The sequence below is a fragment of the Thamnophis elegans genome, chromosome 2 (assembly GCF_009769535.1).
Source record: "Thamnophis elegans isolate rThaEle1 chromosome 2, rThaEle1.pri, whole genome shotgun sequence".
Classification (NCBI taxonomy): Eukaryota; Metazoa; Chordata; class Lepidosauria; order Squamata; family Colubridae; genus Thamnophis; species Thamnophis elegans.
The window spans coordinates 53,394,674-53,421,192 of record NC_045542.1 but is presented as its reverse complement, the minus strand read 5'-3'; the positions used below and the strand labels follow the sequence as shown (position 1 = coordinate 53,421,192).

Below are 26,519 nucleotides of genomic sequence, written 5' to 3'. Positions count from 1 at the left end.
GAGAATTATAATGAGCCATGCTATAAAAGCTGAATATAATATAATTTAGATTAAAAATTGAAAACACATAGATGGTACAAAAATTTAAATTTACCCATCCCTAAGCAAAAACAAATATTTGCTGATTTTATCAGCCTCTGCAGATTTTAACAAAAGTTCATTATGTATACAACATTTAGGCTGAGTTTAAACATCATGCTATATAAAGCTATAATTGTTTATTTGTGTTTTAGCCCTTTGCATGAATATACTGCAGCTTATCAGCTATAGATAAGGCTTGTATACACCCAATTAATTGAGAAGGGGGCTGGGGAAGACAATGGCTAGAAATTGAGTCTATTAAACTGGATTTCAGAGATACCTGAACAATCATTTTGCTCTCTTGTTTCGAGATGCCTAAACGGTTTTCCAGGCAATTTAGCATGCAATAAATACTGAATCTCATCCTTCGTTGGCTACGAATGATGGGAACTAGAAATCAAATCTCTTAAGTTTCAGACTCTTGGACTTTACTACAAAGCAGCTATGCACAAAGCAGAATTCATGAACTTCAATACCTCTAAAAAAATAATTTTGAAATGTTCAAATATACATAAATACATATTGCCTACCATCTTCGGAGGTTATCCTACATTTGGAATTAAAAGTCAACTGCTTCTTCTTAATCTTTTGGATGTTTGAGGACACAGCTGTTTGTACTCGATCCTTAAAAAGCCATAAAGATTCAGATCATGTTTGAACAAAATTTAGTTGTGCTGTTTTAGAATTAAGTGAAGATTTGAATATTGAATATTCTCTCTAAAGGAAAAAAATAGCACTCAGATTGTCAAGAAGGAATGTCAAGAGCCCATTGCCCATATGCGGGAGGGGGGAAAAAACGTCCATAAAAAAGCCATTCTGATAAAGAACATCCAATGTGTTCCAGTTATAATCTGAAGTAGTGCAGCCTAGATCAGTGTTGGCGAACCTTTTTGGCACTGAGTGCCGAAACGGGAACGCAGGGACACGGGGGGGGGGGGCACTGGAAACCGGAAGCTGAGCTTCCGGTTTCCAGCACGCACACATATGAGCCAGCCACCTAGTCTTCTGGTTTCTGGCACGCATGTGCATGCAAAGACTATTGCATTTGCACACCAGAAATTGGAAGCTCAGCTGTTGTTTCGGTTTCCAGCACTGGAACCCGGAAAAGCAATGGGCAACAGCTGATGTTCCTGGAGAGATGGCTCTGTGTATCACTTCCGACACATATGCCATAGGTTTTCCATCACGGGCCTAGATACAGCTGAAGCGAAACTTTTTTTACCTAATGTAAATTTTAGTAAAAATTGGTTAATTTTTTTTAGTTCCAACTATTCCAATAATTTCCATGTTAAATAGTTGAGAGAAAAATAATAAGTTTATATGATCAAACAAAAAATAAAGGATTAAGCCTGATATTTTACTAAGAATGAGATGAAATGGCAGTACCAAATTTTAAGCTGCAGATACCACCTTTGGCTGTTTTACTAAAGGCTACTGAATCACAGATGGTTTGCATAAATATCTTTGGCTGAATACCAACAGAAATGCATAATTTGGAAGAGATTATACAATAAACCCTATAAAAAGTATCGGATCACTTCAATATTAAACATTTGTCATAAAAAAATGAATCAGAGAGACAGCAACACATCTAGTTTGTAAAACATAACCCGTAATAAAACAAAAATGAAAGTTTATTTTTTAAGATTCTTTCATGAAAATCATAAGCACCACCTAACTAATTTCAATATCTTCAAATGAGTAGCATAGTCCAAACAGAATTATAAAAACAAGGATTTAGAGGCTTGATTGAATTAGAAAAAATCAATCTTATTGACAACTCAAAATATGTCTCAGAAACTGGTTAGACTGATTAAATATTTGCATAATCTAAATAGGACGATCAATATACAACAATGGGAATATCAAAGGAAGATAATTATACATTTATCTTGATTCTGAGTCAAAATATTTTAGCACTTGTATGTTACTCCTGTGCTGATTGCCAGAACAGATTCAGGTAGACTTCATTTAGCAATCATAACTGGGATCGGCAACTTGGTCAGTAAAGAGGAGTTGCTAAGTGAAATCACAACTGTGCTTATAACCTTACTTCAGCTTTCCTTTGCTTTATAGATCTGCAAAGGTCATAAATATGAGGGTTGGTTGCAAAGTTAGTTTTAGTTAGTCGATAAAAATATTTTTATATATCTGAAAATATTTGGAAATACAGTAATCCAGTTAGATCACACTTTCAGATTCCAATAAAACATTATATTTGGCGTAGTGGTGGGATTGAAATTTTTTCACTACCGGTTCTGTGGGCATGGCTTAGTGGCTTAGTGGGCATTGCAGGGGAAGGCTACTGTAAAATCTCCATTTCCACCCAACTCCAGGGGAAAGATACTGTAAAAGCCCCATTTCCTCCAGATCAGCTGGGACTCGGGAGTCAGAGAATAGGTGGGGGTGGGGCCAGTCATATTTATCGATTCTCCAAACTATTTAAAATTTCAGCTACCAGTTCTGCAGGACTGGTCAGAACCTGCTGAATACTACCCCTGATTTGGTGGCAATGTCTGAAACGTGATTTATTATAGAATAAAACAAAACTTACAATACAATAGCAGAGTTGGAAGGGACCTTGGAGGTCTTCTAGTCCAATCCCCTGCCTAGGCAGGAAACCCTATACCGTTTCAGACAAATGGCTATCCAACATCTTCTCTTCAAATTTCTCCTCAGTTCTAAGTTGCTTCTCTCCTTGATTAGTTTCCACCCATTGCTTCTTGTTCTACCCTCAGGTGCCTTGGAGAATAGTTTGACTCCGTCTTCTCTGTGGCAACCCCTGAGATATTGGAACACCGCTATCATGTCTCCCCTAGTCCTTCTTTTCATTAAACTAGACATACTCAGTTCCGGAAACCGTTCTTCATGCTTTAGTCTCCAGTCCCCTAATCATCTTTGTTGCTCTTCTCTGCATGTATTCTAGAGTCTCTACATCTTTTTTACATCATGGCGACCAGAATTGAATGCAGTATTCCAAGTGTGGCCTTACCAAGTCATTATAAAGTGGTATTAACACTTCACGTGATCTTGATTCTATCCCTGTTTATGTAGCCTAGAACTGTGTTAGCTTTTTTGGCAGCTGCTGCACACTGCTGGCTCATATTTAAATGGTTGTCCCCTAGAACTCCAAGATCCCTCTCAGAGTTACTACTATTGAGCAAGCTATACTGTACCTGTGTGTTTTGTTTTTCTTGCCTAAATGTAGAACCTTACTCTTTTCACCATTGAATTTCATTTTATTAGATAGTGCCCAATGTTCAAGTTTGTCAAGATCCTTCTGTATCTTAAGCCAATCTTCTTGAGTGTTGGCTATTCCTGCCAGCTTGGTGTCATGTGCAAATTTGATGAGTTCCCCATTTATTCTCTCATCCAAATCATTGATGAAGATGTTGAAGAGTACTGGGCCTAAAACAGAGCCTTGGGGTACTCCACTGCATACTTTCCTCCATGTAGATGCAGATCCATTGAGGACTACACGTTGAGTGCGGATGGTCAGCCAGTTACGAATCCATCTGGTGGTGATGCTGTCTAACCCACATTCTTCTACTTTATCTAGTAGTAGGTTATGGTCTACCTTATCAAATGCCTTACTGAAGTCCAAGTAAATTATATTGACGGCATTCCTCTGGTCCACTAACTTAAATATTTTTTTGCACATTTGGTTCATCTTTCATCAATTCATACTTGATGGCAATGTCTGAAATATTATTCAAGAATGAAACAAATTTTAAATATTTTCTTTCCTGTCAGGTATTTTTTTGTTAATCAGCAAACTTAATATTTCTACAAAATATCTGGAGATAGCTCTGTATACTGTATGATAGCAGTTACCATGATATTTATGTGTCTTACTGGCATTCACATAGAATTTCCTTTTAAAACAAATGTAAACTACACTGTGAGAATATGAATATCAATAATAATTTCATATTTAAAAAATAAATCTGATTTAAAATTTAATTCACCTTTGAAACCATTCATAGGCTATAACTTTGGATATAGACTTTTATAGAATTGAAAGTTTAGGTTTCTCTTAACTTAAGGCTTTAATTGATAAGTCCTGCATGACTTGATGGAAGGACAGAGCATTTTTCCCCCTTTAGATTTAATTGATAAACAGACTGAAAGAAAACATGGGATTTTGTTTCTCTATAGGATCTTAGAAGCAAGACTTTTGTATGCACAAAGATGGAAAGATTTACAAATTCCTACAATGGAAGAATGAATGGTGAAGCTAATGGAATTGGCTAAGATAATGAAACTGACTAGGTTGATTCTTTGTCTAACATTGTTTTTGCTTGAAAATCAACTTGGACTTCTTGCTAGAAACTAAAAAACATTTAATTTTTGGATTTGACCATAGAACTGTTTATAATTATAAAAATACTATATATTGTTGATTTTTAAATAAGAGATTCATATATTTTATATCTGTACCAAATAAAGTTGGAATTTCTTCTCTTTTTTTCCTTTTTTTTCTTTCTTTTTTTACGCTCCTGGTTTTTCTTTAATCTCTTTTTTCCCCTAAAAACTTTTTCTTTTCCTTTTTGAATTTTACATTTTGCTGAAAGTTAACAAAAACATTGCTCAAAAAAAGATAGAAACGTAGAACATTTTACTTCTTCTTCATTTATTTTGACTTATAAGTCTCATTACACTGGCTGCCTTTGTTAATTACTGACTTGATTTTAATAATGATCTTGATTGTTTTTATTGTAGCGCGGATCTAATATATTACTTTAAAAATTTTATTCAGTTTTAAACTGTATATTTATTTTCTATTTTCTTTCTGCTGTGCTTATTTATTTTCCGCTGATTTCCCCCAGATTTGTATTTTAAAATTTGTATTTTTTTAAAAAAAAAGAAAAGAAAAAGGGAAAATGATGTTTTTCAGCTTGAAGAAAAGGAAAGAGACGAAGAAGATCAGATGGCATATTACACAACAAGAGTAGAAAAAGCAACAAGCAGCTTGCCTGTATTTAAGGCAGCAGAAGTATGACAGCATGGTGGCAAAGATGAAATAGGAAAACAGCATTCTGCTAACTGGTTCACTAGTCAGTGGTAAATACAGTCATACAGTGTTCATTAGCCAGGATTTTAAAATAATTGAATGAACGAAGAACCATGATTGATACCCATGAAGATGTATAGCTATTAATCACATTATGATTAAGTAATGTTAAACAAATTGAGACACGCTAAAAGCAATTATACAAAACATTTTCATAATTTATGCAGCAAAGAAGCTCCTGTAATGCCCAGGGGGAATCTTATTCCTAGCACAACCTGAAAGTGTCTGCACTCTGAATGCTTATCAAAAGACATTTGTCATTCAGAAATGCCACTTGTTGGGAAAGTATAGTTGCTAATGAAAATTGCCATCAATAACTGGAGTGAGTACATATGTGGTTGGTCCCTGAACAGATTCGCCTCATATTACGCAAAAAAAATGTACTTCCATATCAATCAATTTACAAACAGAAACATGCACCACATGACTGAACTCATAAAAACATTTCTTCAAGGAGCAGTAATTATGTCTCCTACTGATCAGTATTAAAGTTGGTCACTGAACCATTTTTTGGTTAGCTTTGTTAGCTTCATTGGAATGTGGCTCCTGGGGCTACTCAGTTAGAACAAAAGATATGCATAATTCAATAGCACATGCATCTATGACTCAGGAAGAAAGCATACATTCCTGGAATTCCCCTAGTCCTCATGGCCTCAAATGAAAAATCATGCAACTGTGACTTATGCATATATCTAATAATATAATGGAGAGCCACATCAGGTACAAATTCTGAGTTCATCTGAAGGGCAAAACATCCCAGGGAGAGATGCATGAATGGCCTTGTGATAACCAAATCAATTTGTTACTAAAATGCAGGTAGTCCTCCACTTATGGCCACAATTGAATCCAAAATTTCTGTGATTCAGTGAGACATTTTTTAAGTGAGTTTTGCCCCATTTTACAACTTTTCCTGCCTCAGTTGTTAAGTGAATCGCTATAGTTGATAAGTCAGTACCCTGGTTGTTAAGTGAATCTGGCTTCCCCATTGACTTTGCTTGTCAGAAGCAAAGCATCACATGATCTTGGGATACAGCAACAGTCAGAAAACATGAACCAGTAGCCAAGTATCTGAATTTTGATCACATGGGATCATGGGGATGCTGCAATGGTCATAATTGTGCTAAACGGTCATAAGTGACTTTTTTCACTGGCACTGTACTTTGAATAGTCACTAAACAAACTGTTTTAAAACAAGGACTACCTGTAAAAGCTATTACCTTATTTTTTATACAGCCTCTCTCAATATTATATTCATCAGATTGATCCAATACCTGAAACTCCAGTGAGACAGGAGAATTCCACCACCTTCGCTCACTCAGGCCATGCAGGTGTGACCTCTCACCTACGATCAAATCAAGGCTGATCATGTCATGGATGAGGATGCATTTATTACAAACAGAATTGGCACATATTCATATCATCTTGACCTCAGAGTTCTCAACAACCCATCTACCTGCCTCTTGAATTGAGATTTGGAGCCTGGAAGCAGAAAATGGCTGCAAATTTCCAATCTCTTTTTCCCAGCACAGTCCTAGACTTACAACAATAATATTACAACAATCTGTCCATTATTGGTGTGTTTTCATTGAAAGTATGTGTGTGTGTGTGTGTGTGTGTGTGTGTGTGTGTGTGTGTGTGTGAGAGAGAGAGAGAGAGAGAGAGAGAGAGAGAGAGAGAGAGAGAGAGAGAGAGAGAGATAGATAGATATCCAGCATAACTCTGGAACGCCTCCAGCAATATCAACCAAACTTGATATACAGATGACTTATTCTATGGAAACAAATACTGTGGGAGTAAGACACACTTAACACCCCACGGTGTGTGTGTTCTGTTAAGAGCTCCTACCAGCTCCAGCGGTCCTTGGAGGAAGCCGACTACCTGGACCCCTTCCAGTCCGGCTTCAGACCTGGTTACAGCACAGAAACCGCTTTGGTCGCATTGACCGATGATCTCTGGAGAGCCAGGGATGGAGGTCACTCCTCCATCTTGGTTCTCCTTGACCTCTCGGCGGCTTTCGATACCATCGACCATGGTATCCTTCTGCGACGACTGCGGGAGGTGGGGGTGGGAGGCACTGTTTTACAGTGGTTCTCCTCCTACCTCTCGGACAGGTCGCAGTCGGTGTTGGTCGGGGGACAGAGATCGACCATGAGGCCCCTAACATATGGGGTGCCGCAGGGGTCGGTCCTCTCCCCCGTACTATTTAACATCTACATGAAACCGCTGGGCGAGATCATTCGGAGGCACGGGATAAGATACCACCAATATGCGGACGATACGCAGCTGTATCTGTCCGCCCCGTGCCAACTCAATGAAGCGGTGGACGTGATGAACCAGGGACTTGAAGCTGTTAGGGACTGGATGAGGGCTAACAAGCTTGTACTCAACCCAGAAAAGACCGAGTGGCTGTTGTGTTTCCCTCCCAAAAATTTGGCTAGTGTTCCACCACTCAGGCTGGGGGGTCAAATTTTACACCCCTCAGACAGGGTTCGCAACTTGGGAGTCCTCCTGGATCCACAGCTGACCTTTGATCACCACCTGTCGGCTGTGACCAGGGGGGCATTTGCCCAGGTTCGCCTGGTGCGCCAGTTGCGACCCTACCTGAACCGGGAGGCTCTCACAACAGTCACTCGCGCCCTCGTGACCTCTAGGCTGGAATACTGCAACGTGCTCTACATGGGGCTGCCCTTGAAGAGCATCCGGCGGCTTCAGCTAGTCCAGAATGCAGCCGCGCGAGTGATTGTGGGTGCACCTCGGTTCGCCCACATAACACCTATCCTCCGCGAGCTGCACTGGCTACCTGTTGATCTCCGTGTGCGCTTCAAGGTGCTTCTTACTACCTACAAAGCCCTCCATGGTAGTGGATCTGCGTACTTGGGAGACCGCCTCCTGCCAATCACCTCCTCTCGACCTATAAGATCGCATAGATTAGGCCTCCTCCGAGTGCCATCTGCCAGCCAGTGCCGGCTGGCAACTACGCGGAGGAGAGCCTTTTCAGTAGCAGCTCCGACCCTTTGGAACGATCTCCCCGTGGAGATTCGTACCCTCACCACCCTTCAGACCTTCCGCACAGCCCTCAAGATCTGGCTATCCCGCCAGGCCTGGGGGTAAAGACCATAGTCCGCCCCCACCCGAATGTTGTATGAATGTTGCTTGGTTTTAATTATATATTGTGTTTTTATGTTATTGTATGTCTTCCCCTCCCATACAAGTTGTTAGCCGCCCTGAGTCCCCTCAGGGAAAAGGGCGGCCTATAAATAAACTCAACTGAACAACTGAACTGAAGATACAGCCTGTTGTGCCTTAAAATGGCTTCTGCTGTACTGCCGTAAAATGGCTTCTACTGTACAGCACAGTGGAGTTGCCATAGTAAGAGCTTCACAGTACTCCACAAGGAGCCCTCTGGGAAGGGGGATAATCCAACTTTAGAAATTACGTTAGGTCTGTAGATTTTCCCTCCTATAAATAAATACCCGGACAACACCAGATTATCAGCTAGTCAGAAATAAATGTCAGTTTTTGGCAAAAACTTTGTAAATCATGTAACTAGGGGATGCTGCAAATTGGCATAAATACAGGGCAGTTGCTAAGAACCCAAAATATGTTCAAATGACTGGTAGGGATGATTGTTAGAACTTCAAAACTGGGTCATGAGTACTTTTTGCTGTCATAACTTCAAATGGTTCCTAAGCAACCAGGCATGTTGATGGCTACCAATAAAAATCCACCTGTCTTTCTGCCATACTTCCTTTTGCCCATCACATTTTTTTCTTTCCTCCTTCCTGTACCCATCCTCAACCTACCTAGCCACCTCTCTGAAGACAGGAGACAAGAATACACCACTGTTGGAATTACATCCTCTTTTGATCCAACAAAGATATCTCAACATTGCTTGTGATTCACAGTGAGGGAAGTGTTAGTGACAAGATTGTAATTTTTATTCTTGTCTCTCTTTCCCCAATTGTCTTGAGGCAGTATCTCATATTGCCAGACAGCAACTGCAGACAAACTTTTCATTAAAGAAAGAAACAACAACAAAACGGCAGGATGCTCAAACATGTTAGCAGTTCTATTTCCAATTTAACTGAGAATTGAAGTGGGCTGAGTGGGGGCAAATGAAGACTTTCCTGATAGGTCCAATGAAAAATTAGATCCAATTTGTCCTGTCAGTAAGACGTTGCTATCATTCATAGGAAGTGCCTTTAGCTGACTCTTGCAACAGCAAGCCTTGAAATTGAAGTCTACAACACAATATCAGTCAATCATACGATCGGTTTTATAAACTGCCAGATTGGTTTAAGACAGGGAATGTAATAATATCAATTTCAAGTAGGAACAGTTTCATAGCTCTTCCTTCCTATCAGCATTCTGAGCAAATTAATTTGGAGAAGGATGCAGATTAAAGAGCCATGGAAACTGAATTTACAATTAAGCTTATTTCTGATATATATTTCCCCAGCTTCCCTTTGCCTGACCTTAAAAACGTATTTCTGGTTAGGGCTACCAGCTCCAGGAGGCAAAAATATAGATTAAAATTAAAGAGTTTTCCATATAGCTTTGATGCCATTTTATGGTCATCCAGATTACTCAGTCACTAAATGACTCAGTCACTAAATGAGGATTATCTTGTTTTAGGTTGTACATGATTCTGCCACCTTAGTGAACTTCATTCATTTTCCAGATTCTCTTCAATGGAAACTAAAATGATGAAAAGCGCCTAATTACTCAACTCTTTGCCCACTAAAATCTACTTAAAATACATCCAATTAATCACAAGTAAACCAGTAGAGGTCAAAATATAAGGATAGGTCAGTGGAAAAATGCACAAGACTGCTCAAGAGATTTCTATTCCATATATTTTAAGAGTAGTAGTAACAAAAAGGTGGTTTTTCCATATTAAATTAGAAATTAAAAATGCAGAGTTGCACAACAAAATTATGGTAGATCAAAAGCTCAGAAGCATTTTATTACTTAACTAGACAACCCATGAGGTACTGAGTCATCGGTTCAGAGATATTTCCTTAAAGCAGTGTTTTTCAACCACTGTGCCGCGGCACACTAGTGTGCCGTGACATAGTGTAAGGTGTGCCGTGGGGAAAACACCTTATATATAGTCAATATAGGCACAGAGTTAAAAATTTTTAACATTTTCTAATGGTGGTGTGCCTCGTGATTTTTTTCATGAAAAAAGTGTGCCTTTGCACAAAAAAGGTTGAAAAACACTGCCTTAAAGCAATGGTAGCGGGAGCAATTTCCAACTTCCTGTCAGCTTCTCCATTGACTTTCCTTGTAGGAAGCTGGTAGAAAGCATTGGAAATGATGTCCATGGTTGGCCACAGCAATGCAGCAGTGTGGCAGCAATGAAAGAGCCAAATTTGTCAAATTTCAATCCGATTAGAACAGTTTTTTTCTAGATTTGGGGCACTTTTCTCAGCCTATTTGAGGTACATTGATTCAAAAATTGTTGCCCTCTATGATACGCTATTTTCCTCAATGGAACATTACAATGAAATAAGCAGAAGAGTTTTAACTGTGTGTAGATACTAATTATATGCCTTTATTTTATCCTCCAAAGTTACTATGTCACACTTGATGTGCCTAAATTCTAATGAAACAAGTACTGAAGCTAAACCAGCATTAGATGTCATCCTACAGTAGATAAGCATGATCAGAAAACCTACCTGATGCTTCTCCTTGGAGTCCATGGTTACTCGAGGCACTGTACATACCCCGAAAACCACAGCAACCACTCTAAGAGAGGTCCTCTTCCAAATAAAGTATGTGGTGGGCTAATGGATGCTCGTGACACCGTCTGAGGAAACAAATAGGGTAAGAATCTTTATTTTTCTTTTGCACCTTTAAGGAAAATACTTTACACAAATTAAGATCAAACCGATAGTCTGAAAGAAAAATATCACTCTGATTGTATTTTTTCAGCTTTTTTTTTTTTGAACAGAACTTTTTTATTTTTCTTTAAAAAAAACACAAATATGTCATCATTTGTCAATCATTAAGACATTGAAGTACAATTTTTTTTTGTTGTGTGTACCCCTCCCTCCCTCCACCCCCCCACCCCCCTCCTCCTTCCCCCCCCCCCGACTTCCCAGAACCCGTACACGGTATGGATTTTTAACTAACACAGTCTAAAATCTATTGAGAAAAAAGAAATAAAGAAATTAATGACATTCTAGATTGACCTTAGCTTCTTCTTACTGAACTGACTTTTTTTTTTTTTTAATATATATTTTATTATGTTTTCATTCTGTACAATCACATATTCACTGTGCTTAATCAGGGCATATAACATTGAATAATAAACACGGCCCTCACTTATATAGAAAATGCCCTCTACAATACAAACCCAGTATACCACCTTAGCCTGCCATACACCCTCTTTCAACCCCCTCCAACTTTCATTCTTCCTTCTCACACACCCCTCTACGCCTACTTCCCCTCCCCTTCTTTCTAACCTTAACCCTATCACTCCCTCTCCATTCCCTCCCTCCCTTCTCCTCCTCCTCTCTCTCACCCTCTCCACCCTCCTTCTTCTTTCACTCGACTCTTTCCTTCGGTATCTATTACCTTCCAGTATATTCGGTTTGTTCTATTTTCGCACTAACATTGAAAAGCCACAGTATACAAATACAATCATGGAATTTAACACATATTGTATTTCCCCCCTCCCCCCTCCCCCTAAATCCCCACCTCCCTTCCCTCCCCCCGACTTCCCAAAGACCATACGTGGTATAATTTTTGAACAATCACAGTCTAAAATATCTCTACATTGAACTCAGCTTCTTACTGTTACCCAAATTTTAAACAATTTAAATTATTACTGATACTAAGCATAAGCTATCTGGAGTTTCTTAGTCCCATATTTACTTTTTATGTAATCAATCCACTTTTTCCAGTCTCGTTTATATCTCTCGTTTGAATGTTCTTTGAGATATGCTGAGATTTTGGCCATTTCGGCTAAGTTCATAACTTTCAAAGTCCATTCTTGAATTGTAGGTAAATCTTTCTTCTTCCAATACTGCGCCACCAAGAGTCTTGCTGCCGTTATTAAATACAGAATCAAATTAGTCTCTGCTACTGTAAAATCAATACATATACCCAGTAAAAACAACTGGGGGGTAAATTTTATCCTTCTTTTAAAGATGTTTTGCAGGATCCACCATATTTTTATCCAGAATGCCTTAACATTACGACATGTCCACCATATATGAAAATATGTAGCATCACAAGAACCACATCTCCAACATTTAGGTTAAACATTTGGATACATAGAGGCAAGCTTTTTAGGATCTAGGTGCCATCTATAAAACATCTTATAAAAATTTTCTCTCAAGTTTTGTGCTTGTGTAAATTTCACATTTCTTACCCAGATTCTTTCCCATGTTTCAAGCATTATTGGTTCCTCGATATTCTGAGCCCATTTTATCATACAATCCTTAATCAGTTCCGTTTCAGAATCCATCTGTACTAATACATTATATATCCTCTTTATATGCATTGAGCTTTGATCTCTTATTTGTTTAAACAAATTATCCTCAACTTTTACAAAGCCAATTTTTTGATCTGTTTTCCACCTAGCCTGTAGTTGACCATACTGAAACCACGTTTGAACTACCTTCTCTTCTTTAAGTACCTCTAAGATTTTAGTTCCATCACCCCTCTTTCTGAGATAAGAAGTTGTCTATAGGTGGTTCTATCGTGTTTTTGTTCTACATTCATATTTTCAATTGCATGTCTAGGAATTGCCCACATGGGCACTTTATCATTTAGTTTATGTTGATATTTTTTCCAAACCCGCAATAAAGCATTTCTTAAGATGTGATTTTTAAATTTCTTATCCGTTTTTTTGTTAAATAACAGGTAAGCATGCCAACCATATAACAAGTCATATCCCTCGATATTCAAAATTCTGTCATTAGTTAGATGAATCCAATCACTAATTGCAGATAATGCCACTGCATCATAGTATAATTTTAAGTTAGGTAATTTCAATCCTCCTCTTTCACGTGCATCTTGCATTATTTTCATCTTTACCCTCGGCTTCTTTCCTGCCCACACAAATTTATTGATACCCTTCTGCCATTCTAAAAGATTCGCATCTCTTTTAAGTATTGGTAACATTTGAAAAAGAAATAAAAATTTTGGTAAAATGTTCATTTTGACTGCCGCTATTCTACCCAGCAAGGACAAATGCAGTTTTTCCCACCTTTTCAACTCCAACTGTGTACTATGCCAAAGTGATTCATAATTATACTTGTATAATTTCCCATTTGAGATTAAAATATTAACTCCAAGATATTTAACTTTTTTAACTACCTCACATCTTAGCATCGCCCCCAATTCTTCCTTCTGTTTGGTAGTCATATTTATAGCTATTATTTTGGTTTTTCCTAGATTTATTTTAAATCCTGAGACTTGACCATATTGATTGATCGTATTCAGTAATACCCTACTAGTTTCCTGCGGTTGTTCCAATATTATAACCAGATCATCCGCAAATGCGCGGACTGTATATTCTTGCTGTCTAATTTTAATCCCTTTTAGACCGCCCAGGCCCCGTATCTTATTCAACAATATTTCCAAAGTTATAATAAACAATAATGGGGACAGAGGACAGCCCTGTCTTGTACCTTTTTCAATTTGAAAGGAGTCTGTCAGATTTCCATTGACAATGATCTGGGCTGTTTGCTGCTGATATATTGCACCAATTGACCGTAAAAAGCCATCTCCTATCTGCATTTTTTGCAATGTCTTCAGCAGGAATTGCCAATTAACTCGATCAAAGGCTTTCTCCGCATCCAAAAATATGAATGCGGCCGGGATTTGATTGTTCTTTCCCAGGTATTCTAAAGCGTTGATAATTAATCTAACGTTGTCCTTCATCTGTCTGCCCTGTATAAAACCAGTTTGATCGGTATGTATCAGTTGCTGAATTACCCCCATTAGCCTATTTGCTAATATTTTAGTAAAAATTTTATAATCTACATTGAGTAATGAAATAGGTCTATAATTTTTTGGTTGGGTAAGGTCTTGATCTTCTTTGGGTATCAACGATATAAACGCAGTCTTCCACGAAGGAGGCACTTTCCCTCCCGATTGAATTTTATTGAATAATTCTCTGAGGGGTTCTACCATTTCTAACTGTAGATTTTTATAATAAACAGCTGTTAAACCATCTGTGCCTGGTGCTTTCCCTAACTTTAATTGTTTAATTGCCTGCAAAATTTCCCCAGAGGTTATAGGTTGATTCAGCTTATGCCTATGTTCTTCTCTAACTAGGGGGATTTTCTCTTTATCTAAGAATTTGTCTATATCTCCGTCCTTAATTTTATCCCCTTTATACAACTCTGTAAAAAATTCCCGAAATACCTTTTGAATCTCTTCCTGTTGAAACACTTCCCTCCCTCTGTAACACAATTTGGATACATTTCGAGCTTTCCTTTTTTTTCTAATCTGATAAGCCAACCACCTACCGGGTTTATTTGCATTGCAGAAAGTATTATGTTTAGCATATAATAAACTAGTAGCTACCTGGTCAGAGATCAGCATATCAAACTGAGATTTTAATATAGCAATTGTTTCCCTAATCTTTGTATCTCCTGGATTCAATGTTAACTCTGACTCTTTCCCTTTAATTTCCTCTTCCAATTCTTTTCGTTTTTGCCCTTGTTTGTGTCTATGTATTTTGTTTATATTCATTAATACTCCTCTCATATACGCTTTGCTTGCATCCCATACATATTCCAAAGATGTACCCTTGTTCATATTGAGAACGAAATATTCCGATAGCAATTTTTTACAATCATTAACATACTTTTCATATCTAAATAAGTTTTCATTCAACCTCCAGGACCTTCTTGGCTGGGCTACCCTTCCCAATTCCATCCAGACTGGATTATGGTCTGAAAGAACTCTCGCCATAATCTTTGTCTTCTTCACCCTACAAAGTAAATCATTTGTAATTAGTATAAAATCAATCCTTGAAAGAGATTGATGTCTATTGGAAAAAAAGGTAAAGTCATGTTCTTCTGCATGCCTCTCGCGCCAGGCGTCTCGCAATTCAAAGTCGTCCAGCATGTCAAAAAAGGCTTGGGGTAACTTAGCTCGAAATTTGGTATTCGGGCGAGCTGTCTTCTTATCTCTTTTGGTGTCGATCACGCCATTCCAGTCACCCAATAATATACAAGACTCAAAGTCCCACTGTACTAATTTAGCGTGGAGATTTCTATAAAATCCATCTTGTTGTTGATTAGGAGCATAAATTCCCAAAAGTAACGTCTTTTTCCCTTCTATGATTAAATCTAATGCAATATATCTTCCAAAGGGATCTGCTTCAATTAGCTCAGCTTTAATATCTTTTCTTAAATATACTACTATGCCATTTTTCTTTTCCATAGCTGAGGTCGCAAAATGTTGGCCCAGTTTGGGGTTAAACAAATATTTTTGATCGGTTGATTTGATATGAGTTTCTTGCAAGCAAATTATGTCATTCTTAAACTGTTTGAGATAATGAAATATTTTCTTTCTTTTCTGTGGAGAGTTCAGTCCGTTAACATTCCATGTCAAAATCTTAGTTGTCATTTTTGGTTGCCTGAAGCTTTTTTAGAGCCTCCCGCAAGGCCTGTCTCACCTTTGGTTTAGCTCCTCCCACAGCTTCTGAGCTTGTTGCAGTAGCTCCTTGATCAGTGGCCAACGATTGTTGAGATTGTTGCATAGTAGCTTGTTTATCCGTTTGTCTGGTGGTCTTACGGTTGGATCTTTTTTCCTTGACTCCTTGCCCTTCCGGAAGAGGGAGATGATACATTTTATCTGATGGTTGTGTGGTTTGCTGTTTATCTTGTTCGTCTCGTGGTTTTTCACCATATCCCGAAGGTTCAGGGTATCCCATCTTCAGAATCTTATGATAGAAATCACGAGCTTTCCATACAGAGCTGAGATGATATCTTTGTTTGTCCATTGTAACTATAATACCGAATGGGGCATCCCATCTGTACTGTATCTGACGCTTTCTGAGCTCTTCCACCAGAAAAGCATAATCTCTTCTGGCTCTTAGCATCTGAGGTGGTATTTCTTTCAAAACAATCAGGTCCTGTCCACCAATTTGAAGCTTAGTATTGTAAGACTCTTGTAGTATCATATTTCTAGATTCTCTTGTAACAAAGTATATTACTACGTCTCGGGGAAGTTGCCTTTGTTTTGCCGCCCATGAGTTAACACGAAAAATCCTGTCAATCTGCCAATCAAAATTGGATCCCGGTTTTCCCACCAGACGGTCAAAAGCTTCAGAAAACATTTGCTTTAAGTTCTCCTGCTTTTCTTCACGCAGCCCCCTCACTCTTAATGCAAGCTCCATCTGCTTATACTGTATCATAATAATTTGTTTTTCAGCATTGTCAATTTTTTGTTCCACCACTTCAGTTTTGGATATCAGGTTAGTTTTAGCTTCATTGAGAGTTTCTAAATTATCTTCCATTCCAGAAATATATTCTGTTATCACATTTACAATTCCCATCATATTATCATTCGTTTTAGTGACCCTGGTATCAAATTTGTCATATAGAACTTCCATCTCATTCCTTATTTCATCTTTGAATTCTTTGAGCATTTCTAGATTCTGTTCTCTGAATTCTTTAAACATTTCTAAGTTCTGTTCTCTGGATTCTTTGAACATTTCCAGAAAAAATTCTTTTGTTAATACATCTCCACTAGGGGGCATAGATGGTGGGGGCTGCAGCTTTGTACCAGGTATGGGAGACGTTTTCGGAGGTAATTTGACAGAGGTTGATTTAGATGCCATTATATTTTAGTTTTAATTATTTATTCTAAATTACTAATCCACTGTGCTATGTGGAGAAAAAGAAATTCCTCCCCCCCCCTTTTTTTCCTTCTTTTTTTTTTTTTTTTTCAAGGGGTTTTACGGAGGATTTCAAAAGAGAAAGTCCGTTTGGAATGTCCCTGTTTCAACAACAAAGAGTCTTGAAAGCTTTAAGGGAGTAGCTCTAATTAAATTGTAAGAGATTGTTTCTTTAATTCTGTAGCAGGAAGCCGGAGATAACAAATGCAGAAGCTGTAAACGCCATTTTGAAGACAATTAAACAAAAGAGGTTTTTATAACATTGAAGCTGGTATTTCAGATAGAGAAAGGTTTTCAAAGTTCACAAGTTTGGTCTTTGCTCGTATTGATTTTTAATAGTCTCTTTTCTAAAGATTGTCCTGAGGGGGAGGGGTTCTGTCTAGTGCTGTGAATAACAGCTGCGAAGTTCAGGTCGGAGTTGAATGACTCAGCTATGGGTTGATCCTCCCCCTCCGTCCACAGCTCACAAAAAAACAAACTGTGAACTTCAAAGAAGATTCTTACCAGCTGAGATTCCTCACTGCTTTTTTCTTGTCTGAAAAAAGAGTTATCTTGTTGATATTAAGTAGATAACGAACCTGAATTCTGGGGGCAGCTCTGTTAAGCTGCCGACGGCGACAGGCCACTCCCCGGAAGTCCTGCGCAACTTACTGAACTGACTTTTAACAGTTTAAATCATTTCTGATCTTAAGCATAGGCTAACTGGAATTTCTTAGTCCCGTATTTATTTTGTATATAGTCAATCCATTTTTTCCAGTCTCGTTTATATATCTCATTTGAATGATCTTTGAGATATGCCGATATTTTAGCCATTTCAGCTAAGTTTGTTACTTTCAATGTCCATTCTTGGATTGTAGGCAAGTCTTCCTTCTTCCAATATTGCGCCACCAACAGTCTTGCTGCAGTTATCAGGTGCAGAATCAAATTGGTCTCTACCACTGTAAAGTCAGTACATATACCTAGTAAAAATAACTGAGGACTAAACTTTATCCTTTTTTTAAAAACATTTTGCATGACCCACGATATTTTTATCCAAAATGCCTTAACCTTTTGGCAGGTCCACCATATATGATAATATGTAGCATCGAGAGAACCACACCTCCAACATTTAGGCTGTACATTCGGATACATAGAAGCCAACTTTTTAGGATCTAAATGCCATCTATAGAACATCTTGTAAAAATTTTCTCTCAGATTTTGAGCTTGTGTAAATTTCACATTTCTTACCCAGATTCTTTCCCATGTATCCAACATTATTGGTTCCTCAATATTTTGAGCCCATTTTATCATACAATCTTTAACTAATTCTGTTTCCGAATCCATCTGTATTAATACATTATATATCCTCTTTATATGCATTAAGCTTTGATCTCTTATCCTCAACTTGAATAAAACCAATTTTTTGATCTATTTTCCACCTAGCCTGTAATTGCCCATACTGGAACCATGTTTGAACTACCTTCTCCTCTTTTAATACCTCTAAAGATTTTAATTGTAATACCCCCCTTTCCGAGGTAAGAAGCTGTCTGTAAGTAATTCTGTCCTGTTTTTGTGCTGTATTCATATTTTCAATTGCGTGTCTAGGAATTGCCCACATGGGTATCTTGTCATTTAATTTATATTGGTATTTCTTCCAAACCCGCAATAAAGCATTTCTTAAAATATGACTTTTAAAATTCTTATCCAATTTTTTGTTGAATAACAGGTAAGCATGCCAACCAAATACCAGATCGTGTCCCTCAATATTCAATATTCTATCATTGGTTAAATGAATCCAATCACTAATTACAGATAATGCCACTGCATCATAATATAGTTTTAAATTAGGTAGTTTCAATCCTCCTCTCTCACGTACATCTTGCATTATTTTCATCTTTACCCTCGGCTTCTTTCCTGCCCACACAAATTTGTTGATACCCTTCTGCCATTCTAAAAGGTTCGCATCTTTTTTAAGTATAGGTAACATTTGGAAAAGAAATAAAAATTTTGGTAAAATGTTCATTTTCACTGCCGCTATCCTACCCAGCAAAGATAAGTGCAATTTCTCCCATTTTTTCATCTCTGTCTGTATGCTATGCCAAAGTGGTTCATAATTATGCTTATATAATTTCCCATTTGAAGTTAAAATGTTAACTCCAAGATATTTGACTTTTTTAACTACCTCACATCCTAGCATCACTCCTAATTCTTCCTTTTGTTTAATATTCATATTTATAGCTAATATTTTGGTTTTTCCTAAGTTTATTTTAAAGCCCGACACTTGACCATATTGATTAATTGTATTCATTAAAACCATACTGGATTCCTGCGGTTGTTCCAATATTATGACCAAATCATCCGCAAAAGCGCGGACTCTATATTCTTGCTGCCTAATCTTGATCCCTTTTAAACCATCCAAGCCCCGTATTTTATTCAACAATACTTCCAAAGTTATAATAAACAATAATGCGGACAAAGGACAGCCCTGTCTTGTACCTTTTCCAATTTGAAAAGAGTCTGTTAAACTTCCATTGACTATGATTTGTGCTGTTTGCTGTTGGTATATTGCTTTAATTGACTGTAAAAAATTATCTCCTATCTGCATTTTTTGCAGTATCTTCAACAGAAATTGCCAGTTAACTCGATCAAAGGCCTTCTCAGCATCCAAAAATATAAACGCAGCAGGGATCTGGTTGTTCTTTCCCAAATATTCTAATGCATTAATAATTAATCTAACATTACTTTTCATCTGTCTCCCTTGTATAAAACCTGTTTGGTCCGTATGTATCAATTGTTGAGTGACCAACATTAACCTATTTGCTAATATTTTAGTAAAAATTTTATAATCTACATTCAGTAATGAAATAGGTCTATAATTTTTGGGTTGAGTAGTATCTTGATCTTCTTTGGGTATCAAAGATATAAACGCTGTCTTCCAAGATGGAGGGACTTTACCTTCCGTTTGAATCATATTAAATAATTCTCTAAGAGGTTCTACCATTTCTAACTGTAAGTTTTTATAGTAAACCGCTGTCAAGCCATCTGTACCTGGTGCTTTCCCTGACTTTAATTGCTTAATTACCTGCAGGATTTCCCCCGAGGTTATTGGTTGATTCAATTTTTGCCTGTGTTCTTCTCTAACTGAAGGTATTTTCTCTTTGTCTAAATATTTGTCTATGTCTAAACCATTAATTTTATCCCCTTTATACAGTTCTGTAAAAAATTCCCAGAAAGCCTTTTGAATCTCTTCCTGTTGAAACACCTCCTTCCCTCTGTAAATCAGTTTAGATATATTTCGAGTTTTCCTTTTTTTCCTAATCTGATAAGCTAACCATCTGCCAGGTTTGTTTGCATTACAAAAAGTATTGTGTTTTGCATATAATAAATTAGTAGCTACCTGGTCAGAGATCAACATGTCAAATTGAGATTTTAATATGTTAATAGCTTCCTTAACCTTTGTATCGCCTGGGTTCATTGTTAACTCCAGCTCTTTTCTCTTAATTTCCTCTTCCAGTTCTGTTCGTTTTAACCCTTGCTTATTTCTATGTGTTTTATTTATATTCATCAAAACTCCTCTCATATACGCTTTGCTTGCGTCCCATACAAATTCCATAGATGTACCCTTATTCATATTCAAAACAAAATATTCAGATAGTAATTTTTTACAATCATTAATATACTTTTCATATCTAAATAAGTTTTCATTCAATCTCCAAGACCTTCTTGCCTGCACTACCCTTCCCAACTCCATCCAAACTGGGTTATGGTCCGAAAGGACCCTAGCTGCAATCTTTGTTTTCTTGACCCTAGAAAGCAAATCATTAGTGGTTAGAATAAAATCAATCCTTGAGAGGGATTGATGCCTGTCCGAGAAGAAAGTGAAGTCATATTCCTCTGCATTTCTTTCTCGCCAAATATCTCTCAATTCAAAATCATCCATAATGTCAAAGAAAGATTTGGGTAACTTTGCTCGCATCTTGGTATTTAGGCGGGAAATCTTCTTATCTCTCTTAGTGTCTATCACTCCATTCCAGTCACCCAATAGTATACAGGAACTATAGTCCCACTGTACTAATTTAGCATGAAGATTTCTATAGAATCTATCTTGCTGTTGATTGGGAGCATAAATTCCCAAAAGTAATGTCTTTTTCCCTTCTAAGATTAAGTCTAAAGCAATATATCTTCCGAAGGGATCTGCTTCTATTAATTCAGCTTTCATATCTTTTCTTAAGTATACAACTATACCATTCTTCTTTTCCATAGCAGAAGCTGCAAAATGTTGACCAAGTTTTGAGTTGATCAAATATTTTTGATCAGTTGACTTGATATGAGTTTCTTGCAAACAAATTACATCGTTCTTAAACTGTTTGAGATAATGAAATATTTTCTTCCTCTTCTGTGGAGAGTTCAGTCCGTTGACATTCCCTGTTAAAATCTTAGTTGTCATCTTTGGTTGGTTGAAGCATTTTTAGAGCTTCCTGCACGGCCTGTTTAACCTTAGGTCTAGCTCCTCCCACTGCTTCCAGATTTGTTATTGTAGTTCCTTGATCGATGGCCGATGATTGTTGATGCTGTTGCTTTTTAGCTTGTTTCTCCATACGTCTAGTAGTCATGCGGCTAGGTCTTGGTTCCATAGCACCTTGCACTTCTAGAGAAGAGAGATGCTCCATCTTGTCTGGTGGTTGTGTAGTTTGCTGTCTATCCTGTCCTTCTTGTGGTCTTTCTCTAGGTCCAGATGGTGCAGGGTGTCCGGCCTTCAATATATTATAATAAAAATCTCGGGCTTTCCATACAGAGTTGAGGCGGTACCTTTGCTTATCAAATGTAAATATGATGCCGAATGGTGCATCCCATCTATACTGTATCTGACGATTTCTGAGTTCTTCGACCAAAAAAGCGTAGTCTCTCCTGGCTCTTAACATTTGAGGTGGTATCTCTTTCAAAACAGCCAGGTCTTGACCGCCAATTTGAAGCTTAGTGTTATAAGACGCTTGCAGTACCATATTTCTAAGCTCTCTTGTAGTAAAATATATAACGATGTCTCGAGGAAGCTGCTTCTGCTTTGCCAGCCAGGAGTTAACGCGGTAAGCTTTGTCAATTTGCCAGTCTTGGTTGGTCCCTGGTCTTCCCATCAGGCGGTCAAAAGCTTCCGATAGGATCTGTTTCAGGTTCTCCTGTTTCTCCTCACGCAGCCCCCTTACTCTTAATGCGAACTCCATTTGTCGGTACTGTATCATAATAATTTCTTTTTCAGCATTTTCCACTTTTTGTTCCACCACCTCTGTTTTCAATGTCAAGTTAGCATTGGCATCATTAAGAACCTCTAGAGTATCTTCCACTCCAGAAATATGTTCTGTTAATACAGTTACAAGACTCAGCATGTCGTCTCTAATTTTATCAACCTTAGCCTCAAATTTCTCATACAGCTCCTGTTTAAGTCCTTTTATTTCACTTTTAATTTCTTCTTTCATTTCTTTTATTTCCTCTTTTCTCTCCTCTCTATTATCTCTAAATTTATCTTCCATTTTAATTGTCTGTGCATTAAGAGCCTCGCTTAGATTACTCAGGAAAAATTCTTTCGTTAACACATCCCCAGCAGGGGGCGTAGGAAGCGGAGGCTGCAGCTTTGTGCCAGGCACTGAGGATGTGCCCCTGGAAGTAGAGGGTGACGACTTCAAGTTAATATTTGGTTTTGAGGCCATTTCAAAATTTATCTGCCTGCAGTTAATAAAACTCTATTGCCTGAATATGCAGCTTTAAGTAAAGAGGCTTTTATTTTGAAGTTTAAGGCTTGGCAAAACTTTCAGTGAGTAAACATTGTAACAAGACCGTTCAGCAGATTCATCACCATTTAACTTCCAGATAAGCAAGGTTAATGAAGGAGTAAAATTCTTCTATTGTGAAACCAAAACATATGATAAGCAATCTCTTTTGTTTTGAATTCTTGTGAGGATTAGCAAAAAGTGTTCGTTATTACCGGAGAAACCAGCCTGCTCGGCGCCATTTTAAAAGCCTCTGAGTAAATAATTTTTCGGAGGAGAAAAAGAGAAGAAGCTAAAATGTTGATAAGCAATTATTGTCCACGCAGTAAACGGATTCAGCTCGTGATAAGATTAAATCAAACAAAACTTTGAGCAGAGTGGGGGAGACCTACTTTGTCCTGCACAAGGCAGTTTGAAGTTCCCAGCACGGACAGCCGTTCTGCCTTGGGCTAGCCCCCCTTTCCTTGCAAGCACAAAAGCTGCAAAAATCGAAGAGCATTTGCCAGCAAAACAGTTTCTTCTTTCCTTCTTGCCTGAAGGATAAGAAAACCTGATAAGACGTCAGATGGAAGATCCTCTAAACAGGTACGTAGCCAGGAATTCGGAGGCAGCTGATTTTTTGCTGCCCCCACCAGTAGGCTCCTCCCAGGAAGTCCTATTTTTTCAGCTCTTAACTGCATTTTCTAAAGCCATCGGTTAAATGGTTAAAAAAACAGCATAATATGATGAACACCTTGAAGATTTTCTTGATATATCTAGGAAAACTGCCAAATTCTGCCTCAGAACAAGAAGCCAGATTTCATCAGGTGCAGGAAGAATAGCAGGTTTTAAATGCCAGATAGGATAGAGCTGGCTATCATTAATGGTCATTTGTTTTTATCTCTAACCCAAGTCTCTGCACAAATAATCTCTGCAGGAACAAATCTTTCTTTTTTCTTTTGAAAACAGACCTAAACCTTGTTTGTTAAATCTGAGGTATCATTAGCTAGACCTCAGGTTCTAAAAAAAGGGGGCCAGAAGATCATCAACATGCCATATTTTAAGCATGATTTGGACTCTCAGTGTCTAGCTGGGAAGCTTCCTCTCCCAATTTGCATTTTTACACCTGTGGATCAAGGTCTAGTTGTAATCTGCACCTTAGCCTATATATAAGACCAGTGGTGGGTTCTGGATCCTGTTGCAACCAATATGGTTGCAACAGGGCCCGGCATCCTCCACATGAACGCGTGAGGCACGCGCCTGTGTCGTACCTTCCAGCAACGCCTCCACGACGCTCCAGCTGCTCAGCAGAGTGTCGCACAGGCGTTGTATGCGCTATGCGCGTGCGTGGAAGCACCTAAGGTTTAAAGGATACATAAGGAGCTTTAAAGGACAGATAAGAGTGCCCAGTGGTCCGGGCAGGCTCTGGTACACCCATACCAGGGCGTACTGCCTGCAACCAACCACTGTATTAGACGCTAAAGCATGATAGAATTCTTTTGCCTTGGTATGTAAAATTAACCCTAAGCTTTTTTTAAAAGTTTAATTCTGTATATATGCCCCAGTATAGTTACAGATATTACGTCCTGCAAATAGCTACAATTCAAGTAATAACAATAGCAATAGCACTTACTGCTTCATAGTGCTTTGCATTACTCTATATAGTTAGGTGAAATAATGCATTTAAGTTCTTTCTACTTTGCTATCTAATAAAGTATCTAGGAAAATATTTTAATACTATCAATAATAAATGAGTTACAATGGAGACATGTACATCTTCCACTGAAAATCCTATCAATATCAATATTGTTATCACTGCTGAAAAAGGAGCATATCTAGAGAGCTAAAAGGGACAAAGTTAATATGCATTATTCAAGAATGTCCATACGTGATCTCAAAAGTAGGATGAAAATGGAACGCTGCTAACCAGAATTCATTGTGGGCAGACCCTCTAACAAACAAATTACATAAAAGCAGAATAAATTAATAAAATAAATACTGTAAATAAATATTGATCTATGCAGTGTCTTAAAAGTTGCAGAATTTATTTATTTATAAGAATTTATAATATCACTATGCATTTTTCTTTGTCCTTAACAAAGAAGGAGCTTGCTGTATCCCCTAGTAATTCTTTTTGTTATATTCAGATGGCTTCATGCTGTCCAGTGTTCAAAATGGCCATCCATGTGAAAAACATATCGTATGTTCATTATGGTTCTTGCAGCATAGCATCAATCAAAGTATTCTCCAGTCGCCCTCGCCCTCTGGCCGCCCCCGCCTTCATCCTTAGGGATTTTTCTGCTTATCATTCTAACTGTTGCTGCGGCCATGGAGACCTTTGGCCACGCTGATAGTTCTACGTTTGATCCTGTGTTATACAACCTTCGTAGGAGAGGATGGGGGACGAGGAGAACGTGGACAGGAAGCTTGCTCCCCCCCCCCAACTGGCGTCAACCCCTCAGCCATTTTAGACTCTCAGACTTCATGTACTTTTCTGGACTCCTCAGGGAAGAAGATTAATAGCGTGGAGCCTCCCTCTCTCAAATTCTTACCAACTTCACCTATTTTAAATTTGCGCCAACCGCTTTTGCGGGTCAAGAATTGCGCTTATCTTGCTTGTTGAGGGAATGTTTGTACGAATGGGTGAGAGCGTGTTCCCACTTTTAACTATTAAATTTGATTAATTTTTTATATTATTACTCTGTATTTTAACTATTGTTGTGGGGGTGTATGAGGAGACTGGCTGTGTGTTGTGTATGATAGGATCGGGTGGGCGACCTGAGGCCCCCTCCACTGAGTGCAGATGCAAAAGTGGATGGGGGCCCAGATTCGCCCCCCCGTCCTGGTATGAATGATGAGCGCAGCCTGTCGGGAAGAATGGGGGCCATGGGAGGTGGGTGGGGGTCTACGGCGAATGGAGGAGGGTCAGAGCATTTCAGTTACGACTGGGAGGGGCAGATATGACGGGAGCTGTAAGGCTGGCCGTTATCGGGGAAGGACTCGCTACCTTACAGCGATTCCTTGTTCCGGCCCCACTGGCTCAACTCAAGGGCCTGGTGGCAGAGGAGATCAGGGCCCTGGTCTCAGGTTGCTGTTGCTAAATGCCAGGTCTTTAGTAAATAAAACTCTCCTCGTCCGGGACTTAATTTTAGACGGGGAGGCAGACCTGGCATGTATAACTGAAACCTGGCTGGGCCAAGAGGGAGGAGTCCCCCTCTCGGAAATGTGCCCAGATGGGTTCCAGGTGCTATACCAAATGCAACACCAAAGGAAGGGGTGGGGGAGTGGCAGTTATTATCCGAAGGTCGTTAGCTCCTCACAGGATTCCTGCCCCAGAGATTGTGGGGTGTGAGTCTCTTCTCCTGAAGTTGGACCTAGGGGTTCAATTGGGCTTGTTTTTGACGTACCTACCTCCAAGCTGCGTCACAACAGCCCTGCCTGCACTCCTAGAGGTGGTAGCCGGGTTGGTGGTGGAGTTCCCCAGACTGATGGTACTGGGGGACTTTAACCTGCCATCCCTGGGCGAACACTCTGATGGAGCGCAGGAGTTCATGGCTTCCATGACAACCATGGACTTGACCCAAGTAGTCCAGGGTCCAACTCACAGAGCGGGACACACACTCGACCTTGCATTTCTCTCGGGGCAGTGGAGATGTGATCTTGAATTAAGGGGAATAGAGATCTCACCCTTGTCATGGTCAGATCACTTCCTGCTGAGGCTTGACTTTGGGATGCTACTCCCCCATTGCAGGGAGGTGGAGCCGATTAAGTGGTT

General features: G+C 38.7%; 1 protein-coding gene across 5 annotated transcripts in view; it reads right to left on the bottom strand.

Moving 5' to 3' along the window:
- Window positions 1-26,519, bottom strand: part of TMEM94 (transmembrane protein 94) — a 117,726-nt gene that overhangs the window by 76,346 nt on the left and 14,861 nt on the right. For 4 of the 5 annotated variants that reach the window (XM_032209432.1, XM_032209433.1, XM_032209430.1 and 1 more), the window contains exons 2-3: window positions 10,837-10,967; window positions 6,427-6,497 (exon numbers count right to left, since the gene is read on the bottom strand). In XM_032209432.1, the coding sequence (XP_032065323.1) occupies window positions 6,427-6,497; window positions 10,837-10,882 (117 nt within the window). In that variant the 5' untranslated portion in view covers window positions 10,883-10,967. The remainder of the gene's footprint in view (window positions 1-6,426; window positions 6,498-10,836; window positions 10,968-26,519) is intronic. The other variant, XM_032209434.1, reaches the window with a different exon arrangement.